Source organism: Dufourea novaeangliae, unplaced genomic scaffold, assembly GCF_001272555.1.
Source record: "Dufourea novaeangliae isolate 0120121106 unplaced genomic scaffold, ASM127255v1 scaffold89, whole genome shotgun sequence".
NCBI lineage: Eukaryota > Metazoa > Arthropoda > Insecta > Hymenoptera > Halictidae > Dufourea > Dufourea novaeangliae.
This window is the reverse complement of record NW_015373988.1, coordinates 2,061,531-2,080,590: the sequence shown is the minus strand read 5'-3', so window position 1 is coordinate 2,080,590 and position 19,060 is coordinate 2,061,531. Positions and strand designations below refer to the sequence as shown.

General features: G+C 33.1%; 1 protein-coding gene across 1 annotated transcript; it reads left to right on the top strand.

Moving 5' to 3' along the window:
- Positions 1-1,019: 1,019 nt before the first annotated feature.
- On the top strand, positions 1,020-15,084 carry LOC107187597. Its single transcript, XM_015575724.1, has 17 exons — positions 1,020-1,091; positions 1,325-1,541; positions 1,819-2,005; positions 2,662-2,883; positions 3,357-3,506; positions 3,922-4,270; positions 4,486-4,616; positions 4,931-5,182; positions 5,686-5,941; positions 6,377-6,601; positions 6,933-7,080; positions 7,604-7,774; positions 8,310-8,436; positions 8,727-9,004; positions 9,375-9,491; positions 10,411-10,530; positions 14,628-15,084. Exons 1-17 carry the CDS (start codon positions 1,031-1,033, stop codon positions 15,082-15,084), a joined length of 3,468 nt encoding a protein of 1,155 aa, XP_015431210.1. The 5' UTR covers positions 1,020-1,030.
- The last annotated feature ends 3,976 nt before the right edge of the window (positions 15,085-19,060 follow it).

The following is a 19,060-nucleotide window of genomic DNA, read 5'->3' as shown; positions in this document are numbered from 1 at the left end:
AGTGTTCATCGTCTTACGTTCTCCGCTTTTTTTGCAGTGTTTTTCCTTTTTAACAATAATTTTTTAATAGTCCTGTTAATTGGATAATACGGAATTTTATTTTGTCAATGTAGTGCACTAATGCTAGTGTGTGTATTTTAGCCTTCTGTCAATTTGCTGTCGAGCTTAGGACATTTTATGATGATAATTTTTGGCTTCGAGAATTTTGTCAATATAGTGTACTAATGTGAATATGTGTATTTGAGGCTCGTGTTAATTTAGTGTCGAGCTTAGGAGGTTCTATGATAATTTCTAGTTTATAAACTTTTTTTACTATTCTTCTGTTAATGTAGTGTACTGATGTTAATATGTATATTTAAAGTTCTTGTCAATTTGTTGTCGAGCTTAGGTTTTAGAGTGACAATTTTTGGCTTCGAGATTTATTTCTTTGAAATTTTTTTAGGTAATACGTCGATAAGAGTTGAGGATTTCTTTTCTTACGATCTCGATTTCACTTTTGATTCAGGATTTTTTCGCGAGACATGTAGTTTTTCTGTTTTTATTTTTGTATTTAAGAAAGTGAAAAGAGTAAGGAAAAAGTGTAGGAATGATATTTTGTGTGTTATGTTCCAGCTCGAAAATCGAATTCGAAAGTATCGCAACGGTGGTGTGACAAGGGGTGAGAACCGGTCGGTGGATAAAATGTGAATTGTTTTCGAATCGCGAAAATGCGAGGATATCGACGGGGCGGGGAGTGAAATTTTACGCTGGACATCCGAAGGATATCGATTCCAGTTAAATTACTGCGGCGCGTTCGCCGACAGCACATTTATGTTTTCGCCTCGTACGATCCGGAAAAATTCTAAACAAGAATGCTCGAAGCGAATAAATAAAGGGGACTGTGTGAGTTTATTCGTTCCTGTTTCCTTGAAACTGTGTACGATGCTATTGTGATGGTATGTACTTACCAGAACTCGTGATAACCCCGAATTTTTCTATCGTTCAGCCGAGAAATAAAGTCTAAGAATTGAACACGGATGATCACCTGGATATGAATTTGAAATCTAAATGGCTCTTCCTTGGAACACTAATTACCATCCTCCTTGAATATGGTAAACTTGTATGAATTCACTTATTTCTTTCTTTTGTAATTAATTAGTTACCTCCTTCCTTAATGTTACCGTAGAAAATAGTGTTTCTCAATACGTTAATAAAACAAATGAAATTAAACCTATCGTCTAGGAGTTTGCAAAAGAGTAATTTTATTATAATAGTTAAATAACATTATTAATTTCTAAGTAGACCAATATTACAAAAACATTAATCAATGAAATGGGAAATTCAGGTTCCCCAAAGTCAACGGTGGACGAGGGAGAAGAGTTTGGCGCGTTAAAAATTCATTCACCTTCCTCTCATGTCGCTCTTTCGGGAGACTTTACGGTGTTTATTGTGAAGTCGGATCAGGTATTAAAGGGGACATCGTACACGAATGAATTGAAACGGGTAGACGGTGAAAATAGTGGACAATTAGAAAATTTGTCTAACAAAGCTCCTCTATTGCGGTAAGCCAGCTGTTTTGTATATGTATCAGGTGGTCCGAATTTTAACTGCAGATTTCAGTTTGCGTTTCGATAAATGTTAATTTTCCGATTTATTTTAATCGATGTAACATTCCATTGTATTAATCTATATCATCTCGCAGGTCATTCGATATAATTTTCAATAAATTTTTGTCTGTTTATCAATGAACCTTGTGTAGGTTAACGTTAAAGAAATTGAACCTTATTAAAACGAAGTAATATAATTCGTGAATTACTGACTTACCTTAATTACTTTTAGAATATTGTACCTCCTTGATGACATATCAGAATTAATCGGAGAAATTCAGTTAGAAAAGCTGCCTTCAAAAAACGAGACGATCTCAATTGTGATCCCTTGTGGATACTTCACCCGTGGTGGTATCTACGCTCTGCGATTAGAATACAAGTACAAAAATTTGACAGTGCCTGTTGCCTCCATTTATCAGGTGCGAAAGTTTATAAATCATTTTTCGAAATTTAGGAACTTTTGGAAAAAGTATTTGCTCGAACGAAATATCTGCAGTAGAAATTATTTTAAAGTAATCGTAGTAAAAAATGTTTTCACTAGTAAATCAGAAAAGCAGTCATCTTTATTCAGATATAAATATTTTTGTTATAAAATAAAATATTATATGTAAGATACTGTATAAAGAGACAATTTTCGACAACTCGTATTGTTACCCTTTTCGTTTAGAAAAGTGAAAAATGTTTTAATATTTACATTAATGTAAAGAATACATATTTGTATATTTATAATATATATAATGAAAATATAGAACAGTGATTGGAGAAAGTATTTTATTGCCTTCAAGTATTGCAGAATACATACTTCTAACAACCCCTATTATTATTCTCTTTCTTTAAAAAAACTAAAAACTGTTACGATACTTTGTTGTATAATATTTACATTCCAGCGAACGTTAAACAATTAAGGTAAATGTACAAAAACATACATTTCCATAAACTGTCTTAAATTGTCCCTAAACAAATAGTCCACTGGTTACGTAAATCCGTTCGACTGAATACTTTTTTGCCTGGGGCAATATGTATAATATGCCAGACATAATTCGAGCGTAATAATTAAACACGATTTTGTTCGCAGACAAGTAAAATCGTAGATGTAAAGTGGCCAACGCCGAAGATTTTTTTACAGTCACAGGTGATCGCCACTTATCCAAATAATCGTGTTACAACCACTATAAGATACGACGAGACGAGTTGTAATCCGTCAGAAAATGTTCCTGTAGCTGTCTACATATTACAATTAATATATTGCGGATCTAGCCTGACTGCCTGCTATTTACAGAATAATACTCATACACAAGTAAATCGATCAATCTATTCTTTATTTATATAGTTATCCGTTGGGTTGAGTCAGATAAGACTTCCGCCATCTTTGACGGAAATGTAATATAAGTAGAATACGAATGTTAATGCAAATATCCAGTTTCACAAGCAAATGACTACATAACATGCTTACTAAATTTAATAATTATGAAGAATATAGGTATATTTAAAAGATAAAAAATTTGATTTTAAATTGTGATCACGGAAACAGACTTAAGAAGGTGATATGGAAATTATTGTTGTGACCAAAACCAATAATTATAGTAGTTATTTGTAAGAAAATCGAATAATTATAGTTATTTTTGGCTAAATCGAATTATAGTTATTTGCCTCCAAACCCAATAATTATGGTAACATAGTTGTAACTAAACCTAATAATTATAGTCATTCGTGGTAAAACTAAAATAAATAATTATAGTGCCATATATGAATTTCATTTTGTCTTTTCAGATTCTGTACTACGAAGAAGTAAGAGGTTTCGTTCCACCAAAAACTATTTTTTTTCGATGTGAATTTTTCGGACTGCCCGGAAATTACGCGGTCCAGTTGAAAGCTTCGAATGCAAATCCTACGGCACCAAACACAAGCGTGTATTTCAAGGTAATTGATATTAAAAGACAATTCAAGGTAATCAAGGAATTAGATTGATGGAAAAGAAATGGCCGATTAATATTTATATGTGTAGTTTACATACAGCTACTCATAAAATTATTTAATCACCCCGTATACATATAATATATTTTACATATTCATTCATTGTTAAAGTAAAAAATAAAGATCAAAGTCCTGTACACTACAAATTTATTATACTTATGAATATTATTACGTATCATTTCAGTTCCTTCAAATTCTATTTTTATCACGATGCAATAATAACTGAAGACATTGTACATATTTTTGTAATTACAACAAAAACGATAAAAACGTTAATATGCTCCAGCGGCCATTTTCCTGACAACCTAATAAATCTTTATTATATTTTCTAACGTTCAATTATTTTATCTTGAAATTATAGGTCAATTGGTCGGAAGAATTTAAACTGACGGTCCACGCAAGATCGATATATCCTTGCGAGGGGCCGGGTGGCGTAGCCGTCCTCTTCGAGTATCCGTCTTGTCGACTGGAAGGTGATCGTGTTCGCGTTTACGGTCGGCTGAAGGCTGATGTCACTTCCGTTGCCTCACCTTCCAGTCTTCACTATATCACAGAATCGAGATCGATTCCCGGCAAACACTCGTTAACTTTCGACTGTGATCTCTTCACGGAGAAATATGTCGAATATTGTTTTATCTACGTCAGCCAGGCTATCACCGGTGCTATGATGGATGTCAAGATATCTTGTATACCTACGTTTCCTTTTCAAGGTGGACATCAACTTAAATTTTTATTGTGGTTCTAGATTCTTTCTGTGAACGTTTTCGTTTACTATGAATAAAAATTTTAAATTGTTTGTAAATATGTATTGTAAACAGGCGATCAAATTTTTAAACTGATATTTTTAACTTCAATAATTACTCCTCGGGTGTATCCGTGGAATTTGTACAACAGACTTTTTACATTAATTATCTTGTCTGAATAGAAGGGGATGCTGCTGGATGGGGACCGTGGAGTCCATGGAGTCCATGCAGCAGTTCATGTTTCGGAGGGATACGAAATCGTTATCGCTTCTGCGATACTCCGCCTCCAAAGTATGGCGCGAAATTTTGTCAGGTAAAGAATTTCCTGGTGTTTATTTCTCATTATAATAAATAGATTACCAACCAGTTGATTTTGCGTATCTATAACAATTTCGAAAACCGAAAATGCATTATAATAAAACTATTAAGAAAGATTAATAAACTCTTTGTTTTGTTTTTAATTTTGATAAGTCCTACTTGTATAATCAAACTGTTCAAAATTGTATCTAACAATTCTCTTTTTTTTTTCATTCGTTTCAATAAGACATTACTTTCCAATATACGTAATGGTACAATAATACTCGATTCTGAAATCATTGTTAAATAATGTTTACGTTTAAATTCCAGGGAAAGGCGGTGGAAACGGAATTCTGCGGGAGAATATTTTCGGTCGATTCCAATAAAAATGAATGGCATAATGGAATCGATAGCTCGAACTGTCACGGCGCGGTTTTGGCCGCGACGAAACCAGAAATCGCGGCTGAAATTGGATCGCAGTGTCGATGCGGTTGTCGCGTTAGATTAGAGGAACAGCTTTCTAGGAAAATACTCGGTGCGAATACACAGTCGTGTCCTGGACGATCTTTTTGGCTGCTACAGGTAATATTCACGGAAGTAATAGTTAATATACAACTCAAGTAAAATTTCAACATTCTGAAGTCAGATCCGTGGAAAGTGAAGGCGGGTCATTTCTGACCCATATCAAAATTTCGTGTAAATATATCATCAAAAGTCTTAAAGTCTGAGTCTTGAGTGACCCACGTTCGTCATCCGAGGGGTTGAACAAAAAATTCAGTTTCATTTTTTGTTCCCGTACTTTCGATTCCTGTCATTCTTTGATAGGGAATTTTACGAAATAATAAAACGAAGCATATCGATATCAATTGTTCACAAAATAAATCGAAACACCTAAAGAATAATTATAAATAATTGCTTAATGACAATATTGAACGTAATTATGTATGTAATTATAATTTAAAACAATTTTCCAATGACGATGTTGAACATAATTGTAGAAATATTAATATATGCCTATTAATTATTATTGTACACTATAATGTAATTCTATTTATTTTGCTTATTGCAATTTTGTGTTGATCTAGGCGCACGAGAATTTCGTAATTGGGTTACATTTGGATCAGTTACAATTTCCCTGCCCGGGACAATATTTTCGTGTACGGGATGGTAATTCGTTGAACGCGGATCTATTGACCGACGTCGCCTCGGATAAAATGCAGTTCACCGCGAGAACGTTAATCAGCTCGGGGGAGAATTTACTGCTGGAGTTTTTTAGCGACGAGCTCACGGCATCCGGAGACGCTTGCATCGGCGGTTTCCTTGCGCATGCGGCTGTTCTAGGTACAGATCAATTTTTCTTTTACTTATCTAATTCTATTTTGTTACGCAAATATAAATCGCTCGACGAAAAATTAGTAACGGAATCTGTTGTACCTTGGGTACATTTTTTTTTTTATTTTTTCTTTTAAATGTAAAATAATTAACACACTCTAAAGATTGTATATAGTTTACTGAGTAATAACACACATTACTTAATTTTTCTAGAGTGATTCCAATATATTTAATTAGAATTATAAATATTTTTAAAAAAAAGGTAATTATGTCCATGATACAACACCAGCCATTCAAACATCACTATAACAACAAATACAATGAAAAATGTTCTTATCCAAATTCATTTGTCCGATACTGTACATAGTTCCGTTCGAAGCTAGGGGAATTTCTCCTGTCTATTTCAGAAAAAATGTTATTATTGTAATATATTCTTGATTTCAGACAAAAAGTATTTAAAAAGGAATGGAAGTATAACCGTTGTGCCTTTAGAAGTAGACTCAGCGAATATCGAAAAGGAATGGTTCTTTTGGAAACCGGCACACTTGGTGACCGCTTTGCTTTTAGTACTCATGTTCGTGGTTTCGATTTTTCTGACGCTGCAGTTCGTTATAAAATACAGAAAGTACCGTATCGCCGAAGATATGGACTCGTTCAGCGATGTTTCCGGTAAAGTATACAAAATGTCCTCCTCGTAAAGTAATTTCAACCGTCAATTATTGATTCAAGATAAATTATTTATTGTGGTTTCTGCGATAACGACACTCATACTAATGAAGAACCTTCTTCAATTTTCTATTTCCGATAAGTCTGAGCTGAGAAATCACTTGCACCTTTTCATGCTAAGAAAAAACTTTTTAACCCTTTCGTTCCCACTGTAGCTATATGGCTACGTAGATGAATAAAATAGTTGCGAATAATTGAAAATAATTCGGGGTTAATTAGGCGATTAATTATGAATTTACTATTAATGAGCTATTAAACTCCTTGTTGCGATTAGAGTTAATGCCTGGGAGATCGAAATTTTTGTCTACAAGCACCATTATATCCGACGTGATATCGATGATCGAAGCAACCGTGAAAGATTCACCGAAAGAAGCTTTGTGCGACACGGAGGAACATTATAACAGCACCGAAACGTTAACCGGGTAAGAATGGTAATAAAATATTAATTTCAGAGTATTGTAACTTGACAGTGGACATTTCTGCAAATTCACATTTACCGTAGAGGTAATCTACAGAACCTACAATTAAAAAGAAATTCGTGTTTTCAATAAAGAAATTTCATTTGAAAATGAAACAGAAACATTACTTATTTGTGTTAATTTTATAATTGCGTTATATACTTGGTATTCTGTAAATCAGAAATGGGCAAGGCATTTCTCGAATACTAGACGATGATTAGATATAAAAATATTAATACAAACTTAATTAACAAGATAAACTTCGATTTTTTCACACTGCAATGTTATTATTTGAATAGCGTACATTTTAACAAATTTATTTTAGAATTGAAAATAATAACACTATGATTTTTCGAAGTGTTAAAAAAAAATCGGTTTAATTAATGTTTTTCAAGAATGCTGTGAATCTTACTAAAATTTCTTTCACACTGAAATGTTATGTAAGTTGTTGCTGTAAAGGGTAACTGTTTTGTTTTTGTAATTGAAGGTACCAAGATGGTTCGACAATGAGTTCCAGCACATTGAAGTTGAACAACACAATGGAAAGTTCTTCAGATAAGACAATAACATCGATCAAATCAAACTGTGATAAATTATTATCAGCGTCCAGTATCCTCGTTTTGAATAAGCCCGAAGTAAAATATGCCTACCCTATAAAGTGAGTTTCCACCGCGTTTTGTATAGAATTTTCTTTTTCGTAAAAATGTCTTCAAATGTCTTTTTGTATGATTTTATACACGGACGTATGGTTCTTGAAGCATTAAAACAAATATAAGTTGTAATATTGGTGATATTGGTAATATTAATAATATAATTATAAGAACAATTAGTTCAGAATGAAGTCAGAATAGATCAGTTACTTTGTGAAACATTTTAAAGTCACAAAAAATTGATGTTATTGAAATATACAAGGTGTTCTTGAACTATGAGTATATTTATATGTATGTAAAGAATTATTAATTTACAAGAACTTTCTTTTTAACATTGTTAGTCAAGTTACTTAATTGTTGGGTCAATTATTAACTTAGATAGCAACTACTTTAATGGATATAGAATATAATATCAGTAATATAATTTTATGTTAACACATTTAAAGGAAAATAAGTTTAATGCTTTATAATGATTTATTAAGGATTTATTGCATACTTATAGTCTAATAACAGTGTGAAACTTATGGCACAATTCTTACACAGATTGCGAACGATAGATCTCGAAAATTCAGAACCGAACGCATTGAAGCTGGAAGATGAAAAACCACAAAACAATAGAAGTAACTTGAATATAAGTCAGAGCAACGAAACTAGTTGTTCCGACGAAAAGGTACGTTGATTGATAAATAAGCTACTTTTTATATACATAAGAAAATTTGTATATGGTACAAACTGTGCATATCGATCATTAATTATCAATTATAAATAATCGTCAGATAATTAAAGAAGTCAAAATAATAACGAATAATTAGAATCGTTTGATAACTGTATAAAGAATAATTATATCAAATATTAATAAGTATTTATTAATTACTTCACTATATAATGTAACTATTCTATTCACTCTTACCTTTTATATTCTTAAAAGAACATGATCATTTATTGTTTTTCTCGAATTAGCCACAATCTTCTCCCGAAAGTGTGCTGTCCAGCCCATCGACACTAGGAAGCGGAAAGGAAACGAAAGAAAGAAGAAATCGCGAGAAACTTCTGCAAGGTCCTGGATCGGAGTTCAGTTTGGCGAATCCTGATTCGGAATTGGAATTAGATTACTACGATTATAATGTGGCGAACGCCAGCGCTGTTCCTGGATCCTATCTGGGGATGGATCCCGCCTTCCTAGTATGGATCCCGCCAATCGATGAATTTAAACTCGACGGGGATGATCTCTTTTTAGGGTAATTAACATCACATAATATTATTTAACAGAAATAGATCGTATTATCACGAGTATTAAAATAGAAGAATGCCGTACAGAATACTTCTTTTAACACATTAACCCTCGGTTGACGAACATGGGTCACTTAAGACTGAGACTTTAACCCATTAAGGGCTAAGCAGTGAAATAGTACGATTTTACATAGATTTTTTATTCTTTTTTTAAATTATCAAGGAAATTCCTGGAATTTTGTTTCATAGTCACAATGTTAAAGAACAGAAATTAATACGTAGTGTGAATTGAGTAAAAGAATGGTATGGTTAGTAGTGATATTTATATTATTAACAATACTATAACGTGAATTATCATCAATGTCAATTTATTTACAGAAGCAAAAGAAATTCTATTTTGACCCTTGAAACCGAAGGTGCTGCGCTAACTCCATCCGAATACAGAAGGATGAAGTTGTCTAGCTTTGAAGATTTTGGATTTGAATTTGAACAAGGGTGAGTAACAGAAATACTATTGTTCGAACGTTTCGTTAGCGTTGGTCCTAGGTACGCATCATGTGTATTGATAAATAGAAGCGAACAAACCGTAACAATTAGTGAGAGTAATTGTTAAACTGTGGATATTAATAAAAACTCTCATTTTTATAAATTATTTTCCAAAAATTAAAATCACAAACCATGCATCTAACCCTTTGTACTCCGGAAATTTTTACTTGATTAAATCCTTAATAACTAAATTTTCATTCGCTCATAAAATTCGTTTAAAATAGTTTCGTAGTATTAACATTGATTCGCCTTTGTTCAATATTTATTCAATTCAGGTTTCAATTATTCAATTTCAATTCATTATTATTAGGTGTGCCAATAGGTAATCCAGTATTACTTAACGAAATTAGTACTAGCACTACAAAATTTGAGGGTCCATAGTGCTCATTTGCAATGTCAATGGCTTTTCAACATCTTATACAATTTTTACTGATAATGAGTGAATGGTTGATAAAATATTTTCAAGGTAAAATATATCGCTTTGTAATGTAAAGGATAGATTACTTATTGGTACACATAATACAATATCGTATCATTGTTAGTGTTAATTTAATTGCATTTAAACAAAATCATCAAAGTAACGAAGATTAATATTCGGAGGGCAAACTGTTAGTTAATGTTTATAAATGTATTACTTGTAAGTGTAGAGTAATTATTTTCGAATACCTGCATGAATGATATTTGTTGTCCGCCATTATTGTAGTGATTTGTTTGGATGATTTTGTTCGTGGATAACCTGTTCCTACCCTTACCATAGCAGTAACAAGATCTTTGTTGATAGTGAGAAATATTTAAAGAAAGAGGAAAAAAGCTGCCATAATTACGAAAATCTAATTCGGGACGAATCCTCTGGAAATTCGAAATCGAGAACATACGAAAAGTTACTTCCTGTTCGAAAGATTCTCGAGGATTCGAGCATTAAAGTAAGCATGGAATCCGTGTCTGGCGTTCTTGAGCACAAACAATACTGTGTCATTCCAAACAGGAGGTGAGCTAATTACATTTATTTACGTAAATCTCGCGTATAATGACACAAAACGTGAGACACCCCGTATACATTGCCTTCAGTATTGTTATATTAGTTTATACAGATCTTTACCGAATAATATTTCCCTGCTTCATTGACCCTTGAATGGTGGATCGTTTAACAGGCGACCGCATGGCAGATGTTAGGTCCATTTGTGCCCATTACAGCATTGTCATATTTATGTGACGAGGCCATACGTTTCTCCTAGACGAATATACGGGGTGTTTTTTTCACACATGGAAAATATAAGAGCACAAAAGCAATGAAAAATTGTTCTTATAGATGCGTGCCCTGTTTGAACTTCTTCCCCAGTTGTAGCCATTTTTCTACTTAATGACCAATTCAGCTACTATGTAGTCTAACTGAATATAACTAACAAGGGATGTTCGCAAAGTGATAAATGCCGATTTTTTTGTAACTTGGTCAATTGTTTATGAGACCAGCCCAAAAATTTTGCCGCACTGAGTTGGTGCTATTTTAAAAACTTAAAGGTAAAACCACCCCTTTCTATTCGAACCGTTCTTTTCACTTATTCAATTCACTTATTATAAATTTGCAATGTTTAATTTAGTAATAATTAACTTTTGAAATAGTAATTTAATTTTTTTAAACATTTTTTCCTACTGATATATAGACAACTAACAACAACATAAAATTTATCATAATTCGTTCATTTGTTGTGCGTTACAAGCGATAATGCACCAGTATTGAAACTAGAAAAAGGCAGACAATGATTTTCCAGATATATTGAATGTTATTTTACATACTATAATGGCATAATGATGTGTACATAGTAGCATGCGTTCGAGTACCTATCAACCGATCACAAAAAGATTCGTATCGTATTTGTAATCCCTGTCTTGACATTTTATTAAATAATATCGGCAATGCTCCAATAATTTATTTACAAAGAGTTAGTTGTAGTTACGAAGAGTTTTTTCTCCATTATTACATCGAGAAATCGTGCACGATCTACAGGTATATCGTTTCGTCTTCATTAGCATGTAAATTTTCCTTTAACATGCTTTGATTTTCACCATCTTAAACATTTAGAACATTATGTACAAAGTAGTGAAAATTCTTAGTTGCTTATATTTCGTATTAATTTTCCAAACTGTTTTCCCCGGACGAAGAAGATTCTATATAAGGGGGCGTGATCTTCGGAAGTCGCATTGAACTTATACTAGTTGAAATCGAAGATGCAGAAGACGGCGAATGAGATGTGTTTGCAGCAGAAGTGATGGATTGAACTAATGGCGAGAATTGTGCTGCTGGAGAAGTTTTCGGGGTTGGATAAAATGTTTGTGCTTGAAATGATAACTGATATGGATCTTCTTTGCGGGCAGGATCGTTTATGTGGGAGAAACACTGGTGCTTAATTTTGTTTGATTCAATTTCCGAAATAATTTGAAACACTCTTTGTTTTACTAAAAGCCTGTCGAGTTCCGAAAATTTTTTTACCGTAGCTTTCATTGTATCAAAAAATAAATCTATTTCGTCCGGTTCTTTCCTTTCGCGTTCAGTTTGCGTCTTTTCTTCTTCCAAAAGATGTTTCATCGGAGTACTACTCGCAGTCTCGGTAGGTGGCAGTTTTATTTTTCTCAGCGTGAGCTTTGGAGTTTTCCACTGCGGTAGAGAGGCATTTGAAACAGTAGGATCATCTAACATCCCGTCATCTGGAAGAATGCTTCCTGCGTCCTCCTCTTCCGGTGAGAGTATACATTGCACGTTTTCCCTTACTATTGATGTCATCCTTGACTTATCTTTCATATGGGGAATTAGAAAATCTAGTTGTTCTTCATATCTCCAGGTCGAACGGGAATTTGCTTGCCCGGTTGTTTCTTTCGCACGTAAAAATTTTCGAAACTGGGATCGTAGAGATTCCCAACGCTGTTTGCATTTTCGTGGATCTGCAAACAGTTGTAAATATATATGTAGTGTGTATTATATTTCAAATAAGTCCTACATATATATATAGTACCAAAGTTTTTGTTATTAGGAATGATTTGATCATTGTTTTTTTTTCATAAAGCCAGCTTGACACTAGCGGTCAAAGGTACGGTCAGATCACGACCAGTCTGAATTTAGTCTAGGGTAATTGGCCTAATTACGGATGGTGTCCGTATTATGGCGGATTAACTATATTTTTATAAATTAAACACACAGTCTAAGCGAAAGTGCTAAGACGTTCCACATGCACGAAAGTAAAGATAAATAATATACTTTTTGGGAATAACATTTTTAAAAATCATATATACATATATATATATGGTTATATACTAAATGTTATACTTTGAATAAGACATTCCATAAACTTTTTTTTTCGTTCGTTCGATACTTCGCTAATTTTCAATTATTCCATACAAAATTTCTTTCAGGGGATTCTCGAAAAATGAAACATACGAGAGAGCTCGAAAAAAAACAATTTTCAATCATTTCTTATTATTTCTGAACAAAAACAAGCTCATCAGGCCACTAATCTGTTCCTAATTGGGCCACTTACTCTATAACTCTCTCACTGAATTACGTGTGAGCGATAAAGACCGCTCCCTGATTTGACGTCATCTGACTGTACCATGACCGCTAGTGCGAATGTGGTTTAAGTTTCTTTCAGGTTTCGTGCAACAGATGAATAAAAGTGATTTAGTCACCTTTTTGAATTTTCTTCCCTAATTCGATCCACAATTTCGTTTTGTGGGTTGAGTCACAATATTTTTTGTGATTGAAATCATATAGTTCACTGTAATTACGTACAAATTCTATTAAATATTCGTCATCCATGCTTTTTTCCCAATGTCAACCGTTATCAGTAGACGATCCAGTGAAATCCTGTGAAGACCGCCGCGATCTTGATCGCTAGCAAACCGTCTTCAGGATTAATAGATTTTTATTTGACTTGATCGAACCACGTGTACTGTGAATGCTCTCACTGGATTACGCCGTGAGCGATATTGACCGATGCCTGACTTCACGTGATGCGACCGTACCGTGACCGCTCTGGCGTGAATCAGTTTTAACAGTTTTTTTATTTGACTCGACCGAACCGTGTACTGTGAATGCTCTCACTGGATTGTGTGGCGAGCGATATTGATCGGTGCCTGACTTCACGTGATCTGACCGTACCGTGACCACTAGTGTGAATCAGTTTTAATAGTTTTTTATTTGACTCGACCGAACCGTGTACTGTGAATGCTCTCACTGGATTGTGTGGCGAGCGATATTGATCGGTGCCTGACTTCACGTGATCTGACCGTGCCGTGACCACTAGTGTGAATTACAGACGTATAGAAATAGACTGTGCGTCCAACGTGAAGAGTCGTTCTCAACATTAGAGAAGAAAGAGAATGCAATAGTGGTCGAATCTGTTTTCTCTTTCTAATCATTCAAATGATGGGGACAGCATTAGCTCTCCCACGAATATGTTGGGGACAGTCCTTCGCGTGGACGCGCAGTCTATCTTTATAGGTCTATGGCGCGAATCCAGCATTACACGTTCGAGTTCAGCATGAACGCATATAATCAGCAGCCCACTTATTACTAACTTTAAATAATAAATTATCATTAATTACTAGACTGCGGATTTTTATGCAAAATAAAAGTTTCTAAATTAATTTATAACGGCAGGAGCAATTGTAGAAATTTATTTTCCCTCGTAAGCATCTTATTGGGTTCAGAATAAAATAGAAAACTCGTTGGATCCGATGAAAGTTTGTTTTTTATTGTATTTCACAGAGCCCCATAATCTATAAATACATAAAATCCGCAGTCTATTAATTACCATGCAATAATAATAATCGAACTGTTATTAATATTAACTGTTATTAAAGAGAGGGCCCCAGGTGTAACGCTGACTTTTTAATGATGTTTAGCACAGTGATACAGCTTGAAATTATGAAGCCAATGCTATTTGTTTCAGCCGCATATGGCCATTAGTTTATGAAATATTTAAAGTTCAGAGCCGAGGAACCTTCGAACACTCATCTTCCCTACATTTCTTAAATCCAATTATAATTATTATTATTGCCTATTAACTCATAAGTGCATTCATATCTCTACAGGATTCGCCTAGACAAAGACGATGACCAAAGCGAAGAATCAATTTCTTCGAAAGGTTTCCCGGCAAGTCCCGTAAGCTTACGCGCTAACGTCGAATCTTATAAGAATAAGTTCGCTACACCGAAGAAGATCGTGCAGGAGGATCTTTCAAAGACAAAATACGCCTCCAAACAGAAAAAAATGTTGAAAAACGAAGCGGAGGACCCGACGAACACATCGTGCAAGTATAAGGAATTGGTGGACTGCGCGCAACCGTTCGCGAACAAGAAAGACACGGTAAATATTCCTATGACAGAGCTGTCCGGCAGCCCATTGTCGAACTTCGCGCACGTACGGAAATTAAATAACAAAGACGCCGACGTGTCTTTGAGCATCGAAACGTTTTGCATAAATCAGGGATCGTTTTGCGATCAAAATATCAGATTTGTCGACGATGACGACGACGACTACATTGATTAATTGTATTAGGTGTATAGTTGACGATATTGTTGACGATATAGCGAGGTACAGTGTTCTGGCCACAAGATCGCGTCGCTAGCTTGCCGAAATAAGGTCTTATAGACTATAAATTACAGTATCTACTGTGCCACTATAGTATCTACTATACTGCTACAGTGCACTACTATGGTACCTACTATAAGTAGTATCTACTATAATCCATCTGGACAATATAGAGCGAACTCGTAATATTTTTTTTAGGTGATAAGGATTTGTTTCACCCTTTGTTTAACTCTTTTTATTGAAAGGATTTAGTAGGATACAGGGAATCAAGTGTGCTTAGACTGATTTGAATGGGGGTTGGACTATTCGAGAACTTGTCAAGAAAAATTGTTTGTATCAATTTTCAACCCCGTATATCGACCAGGAGGGTAGTAGCAGGAATAAATTGGGTGAGAGGAGAAAACTGATAATCCAAGTTTTCGTTATTACTACCCTCCTGGTCGAGATAGAAGGTTGAAACTTGGTACGAACTGTTTTTTCCTGACAAGCTATGGAATGGTCCAATGCCCGTTAAAACCGGTCTAAGGGTACTTTTAACTTTTAACTCAAGTCTAACAATTAATGAAAGAGGAAAAAAACATTTTACAAAGATTCAATGAAGATAATGTGTGAACACTGACGAGAAGTGATTTGCGTGCGTAACGATTCCGTAATTTTTATGAAATTATTATAAAATAATCAGTTCCTGTTTCATCAATCATACATTTGTTCGATAGTGCATATGTCTCTTCATTTATTTGTTATGTGTGGTTTTCTGCTCTGAACGTTAAACTGAACGAAGCATGTGGCCTGGTTAGGTCCCTACTCATGAATGGTACCGCTTCTTGGGGGGGTAATTTTACGAATTCGCTATACCTTGTTCAGTGTATGAATGGTAGGTATAGAAGATGTGATGATTAGACTGTAGATTTTATGCATTTATAGAATGCTATGTTTAAAATTTAGTATAGTAAGAAGTATAATAAAGTTTCGCAAGATTTTCATTTTGTTTCGAACCTAACCCCTAAAATGGTAAATAAAAATTCTTTTTGCTTCCAGCTTTTGTCAATTAACCGATCCACGTTTATATTTGCATAGAAATCCGCAGTCTAGTGATGAATATGGAAGGTGACAAAACGCGATTTTTAAGTAGAATACTGTAGTAAACTCAGTGTCAGTAGGCCCATAAACGGAAGCTCCCTTTGTAGTCCAACTATAGTACTCGGATTTAGAACAGTTATTAGCGTTTTGGAAATTTTTAACAATAATATGAAAGGGAAACTAATTTAGGAAGGGTTGTACAGTTCTGGGCAAGGTCTGGGTCAGGTATACCGAAATTAGTGTAACAAATAGGTTTTTATAATCACTGAAACATATATTACGAGTTCGATACATCGTTGCAACTATGTGATATAGTTACTAGAAATATAGTCTATATCACGTGGCTAACCTTGACTTGATCCAAACCTGTCTTTATAGACCCGTTGAGTTTATTACCTAACTATATATCGTTATCGTCAACTATACCAATAAATAATCCACTATTTTAAACAATCTTTTTTCGAAATGGCTTGAAACTTGTGCTACCTTAACGATATTCTTTATTCATCTGTATTGTTCTATGATAGTTTGATCGAACGAAAGGTCGAAAGGCCATTCTGAATTTACAAAGTATAACAACAGTACTGAAATCATAGTGGATTAGTTATTGGTACTGATAATATTATCAACTTATCTCTTTATTTCGCATTGCACTTTAATGTTAAGTGATTTTACTTTGTTTATAATACTGCTGATTACTTTGATGGCGTTAAAGGTAAATTTTGGTTGTCTTTTGAAGATACTTCGTATGCTTCGATAATATTTCTGAAATGCATTTTGCTATAATGGAATTATAAAAAAACGATCAAGTTCCTTGTCATATTGTTAAACAAACAGACTTGGAAATTTGTCACTAACGTTTTAAGAAAACACTAACACAGATACATCAAAGTATTCAATAGCTATTATTATCAAGTTTTTATTATTTTCTGTACAAAACAAATTTCATTTTACTTCTGAATTTTTTTTTTAAATTTCAAAGTTTTATGTCCGAGATATTTATTGGAATATGTGTAAACGGATAGTTGGTTGTAAATCAAAATAGGAAAGTATATACGGAGGGGATGAAGGTTACATTTTAAATAGAAAATATTTTCAATTAAGCACGGAATTGATTGCAATAAAAGAAAACTAGTTTTAAATATTTATAGTACCGTTTTAAATATTTTTAATATCGTTGACAATTTGTCGCGATTAAAATCCAAGTGTATATATAATATATGAAAATAACGTAATATCTATCGATATAGTAAAAATAGTACAAACTACATGGCACAGTACAATTACCGTTGAAACTCATTATTTATTCGCGTAATTTGTACAATGTAACAGATTTCTAATGATATATAATAATCTGAGTTGAGAACCTACCTAATATTCAAAATGCAATTACGTGCATTTAATCAACCGTGCAATTTTTGGGGTTCCCATCGTCAATGGATCTTTACTATTAAAAATATGCTCAAATATACATATACAAAAACAAAACAATTTTTATCACTCCAAAAAGGAGCAAAATTCTGACGTGTACGCGCGGGGGTTTCCAATTCATATTTTATTACCTAATTAATTTCTATTTTCGAATCTTGTTAATAAACAAACATTTTGATACTGTTAATTTATTACTAATTTACAGATAAGAAATAAAGCGATTTTTGTAACATAAAAAATACAAACAAGATAGAACGTTTGAAAAATTTATACACTGGCGTGAGAAAAGAAATATTTTATAAAATGATGAAGTCTTGTTGCATATGAAAAGAAGCATTCAAGAAAGGGAAAGGACAATTGCCTTTCCAGATATACTTTTTTTATGGCAGTACGTTTCTTCCAAGTTTTCGATTCAATCTGCATTTTTTGGACATTTTACGCAAAAAACGATTCTCGTTTCTAAAAGATTTCACTTTTTGTATTTTATATCTTTTATGTTAGGTGCATCAAAGAATAATCAACTATTTTTTACCAAATGCTATAAATGTTTTCAAAAAAAATCACGTAATAACATTTGTTATTATTCTCTAATATCCTGCACTATTTTTATCAAACAAAAGGTTGGAAGAAGTACTGAATTTAAACTGTATTTGCGTTTCACTAAAAAGATAGAGGATTGAAAGAAGTCATTTTTTCTTTAATATATTCTTTAATAAACAGGAAACACATAATATTGATTTCAGCACTTTGTATAGAAATACATGTTTAATAATTACATAGACTTGTGTACTGTAACAAGTACGTACAGAATGTACGTGGTTATATACTTTTAAAAATTTAATGTATGTATATATATATATATATATATATATATATATTTCGTGAACTTCTTATTATTATTTATGTAATTAATTAGCATCTCAATAATGCATTGCAATTTATTTCATATTGACTAACTTATTAATTATAGTTCAGGTTATGTAACCATATTCAATGTAAAAAAAAAATAATACTTTTTTAATATATTTATTACTTAATTAATCATCGAATTTATCCTAGACTCGTAGATTTTAAATTTAAGTATTAATTTTTGGTAGATTTATATATTACTTTCTAATCTTATTACTTTCTTTAAATAAATATAACTTTATTGTATGACACAACACACAATCGACATTAATCCAGCAACCGATGTATGTAGTAGGTATATATAAAACGATGTATATATAATTGATATTATAATTGAAGACAATTGCTGCAAAAATTTTATCTCACAATCAGAACGCATTTCACAAAAACTTTTTATCATATCCACTGTATTTTATCATACTTTTAATGACAATGTCGTAATTTTATAATGTAAGCTATTGCGTGCAATCGAGAGAATACTTTTTATAAATGTCATTATTAGAAAGTAAAATAA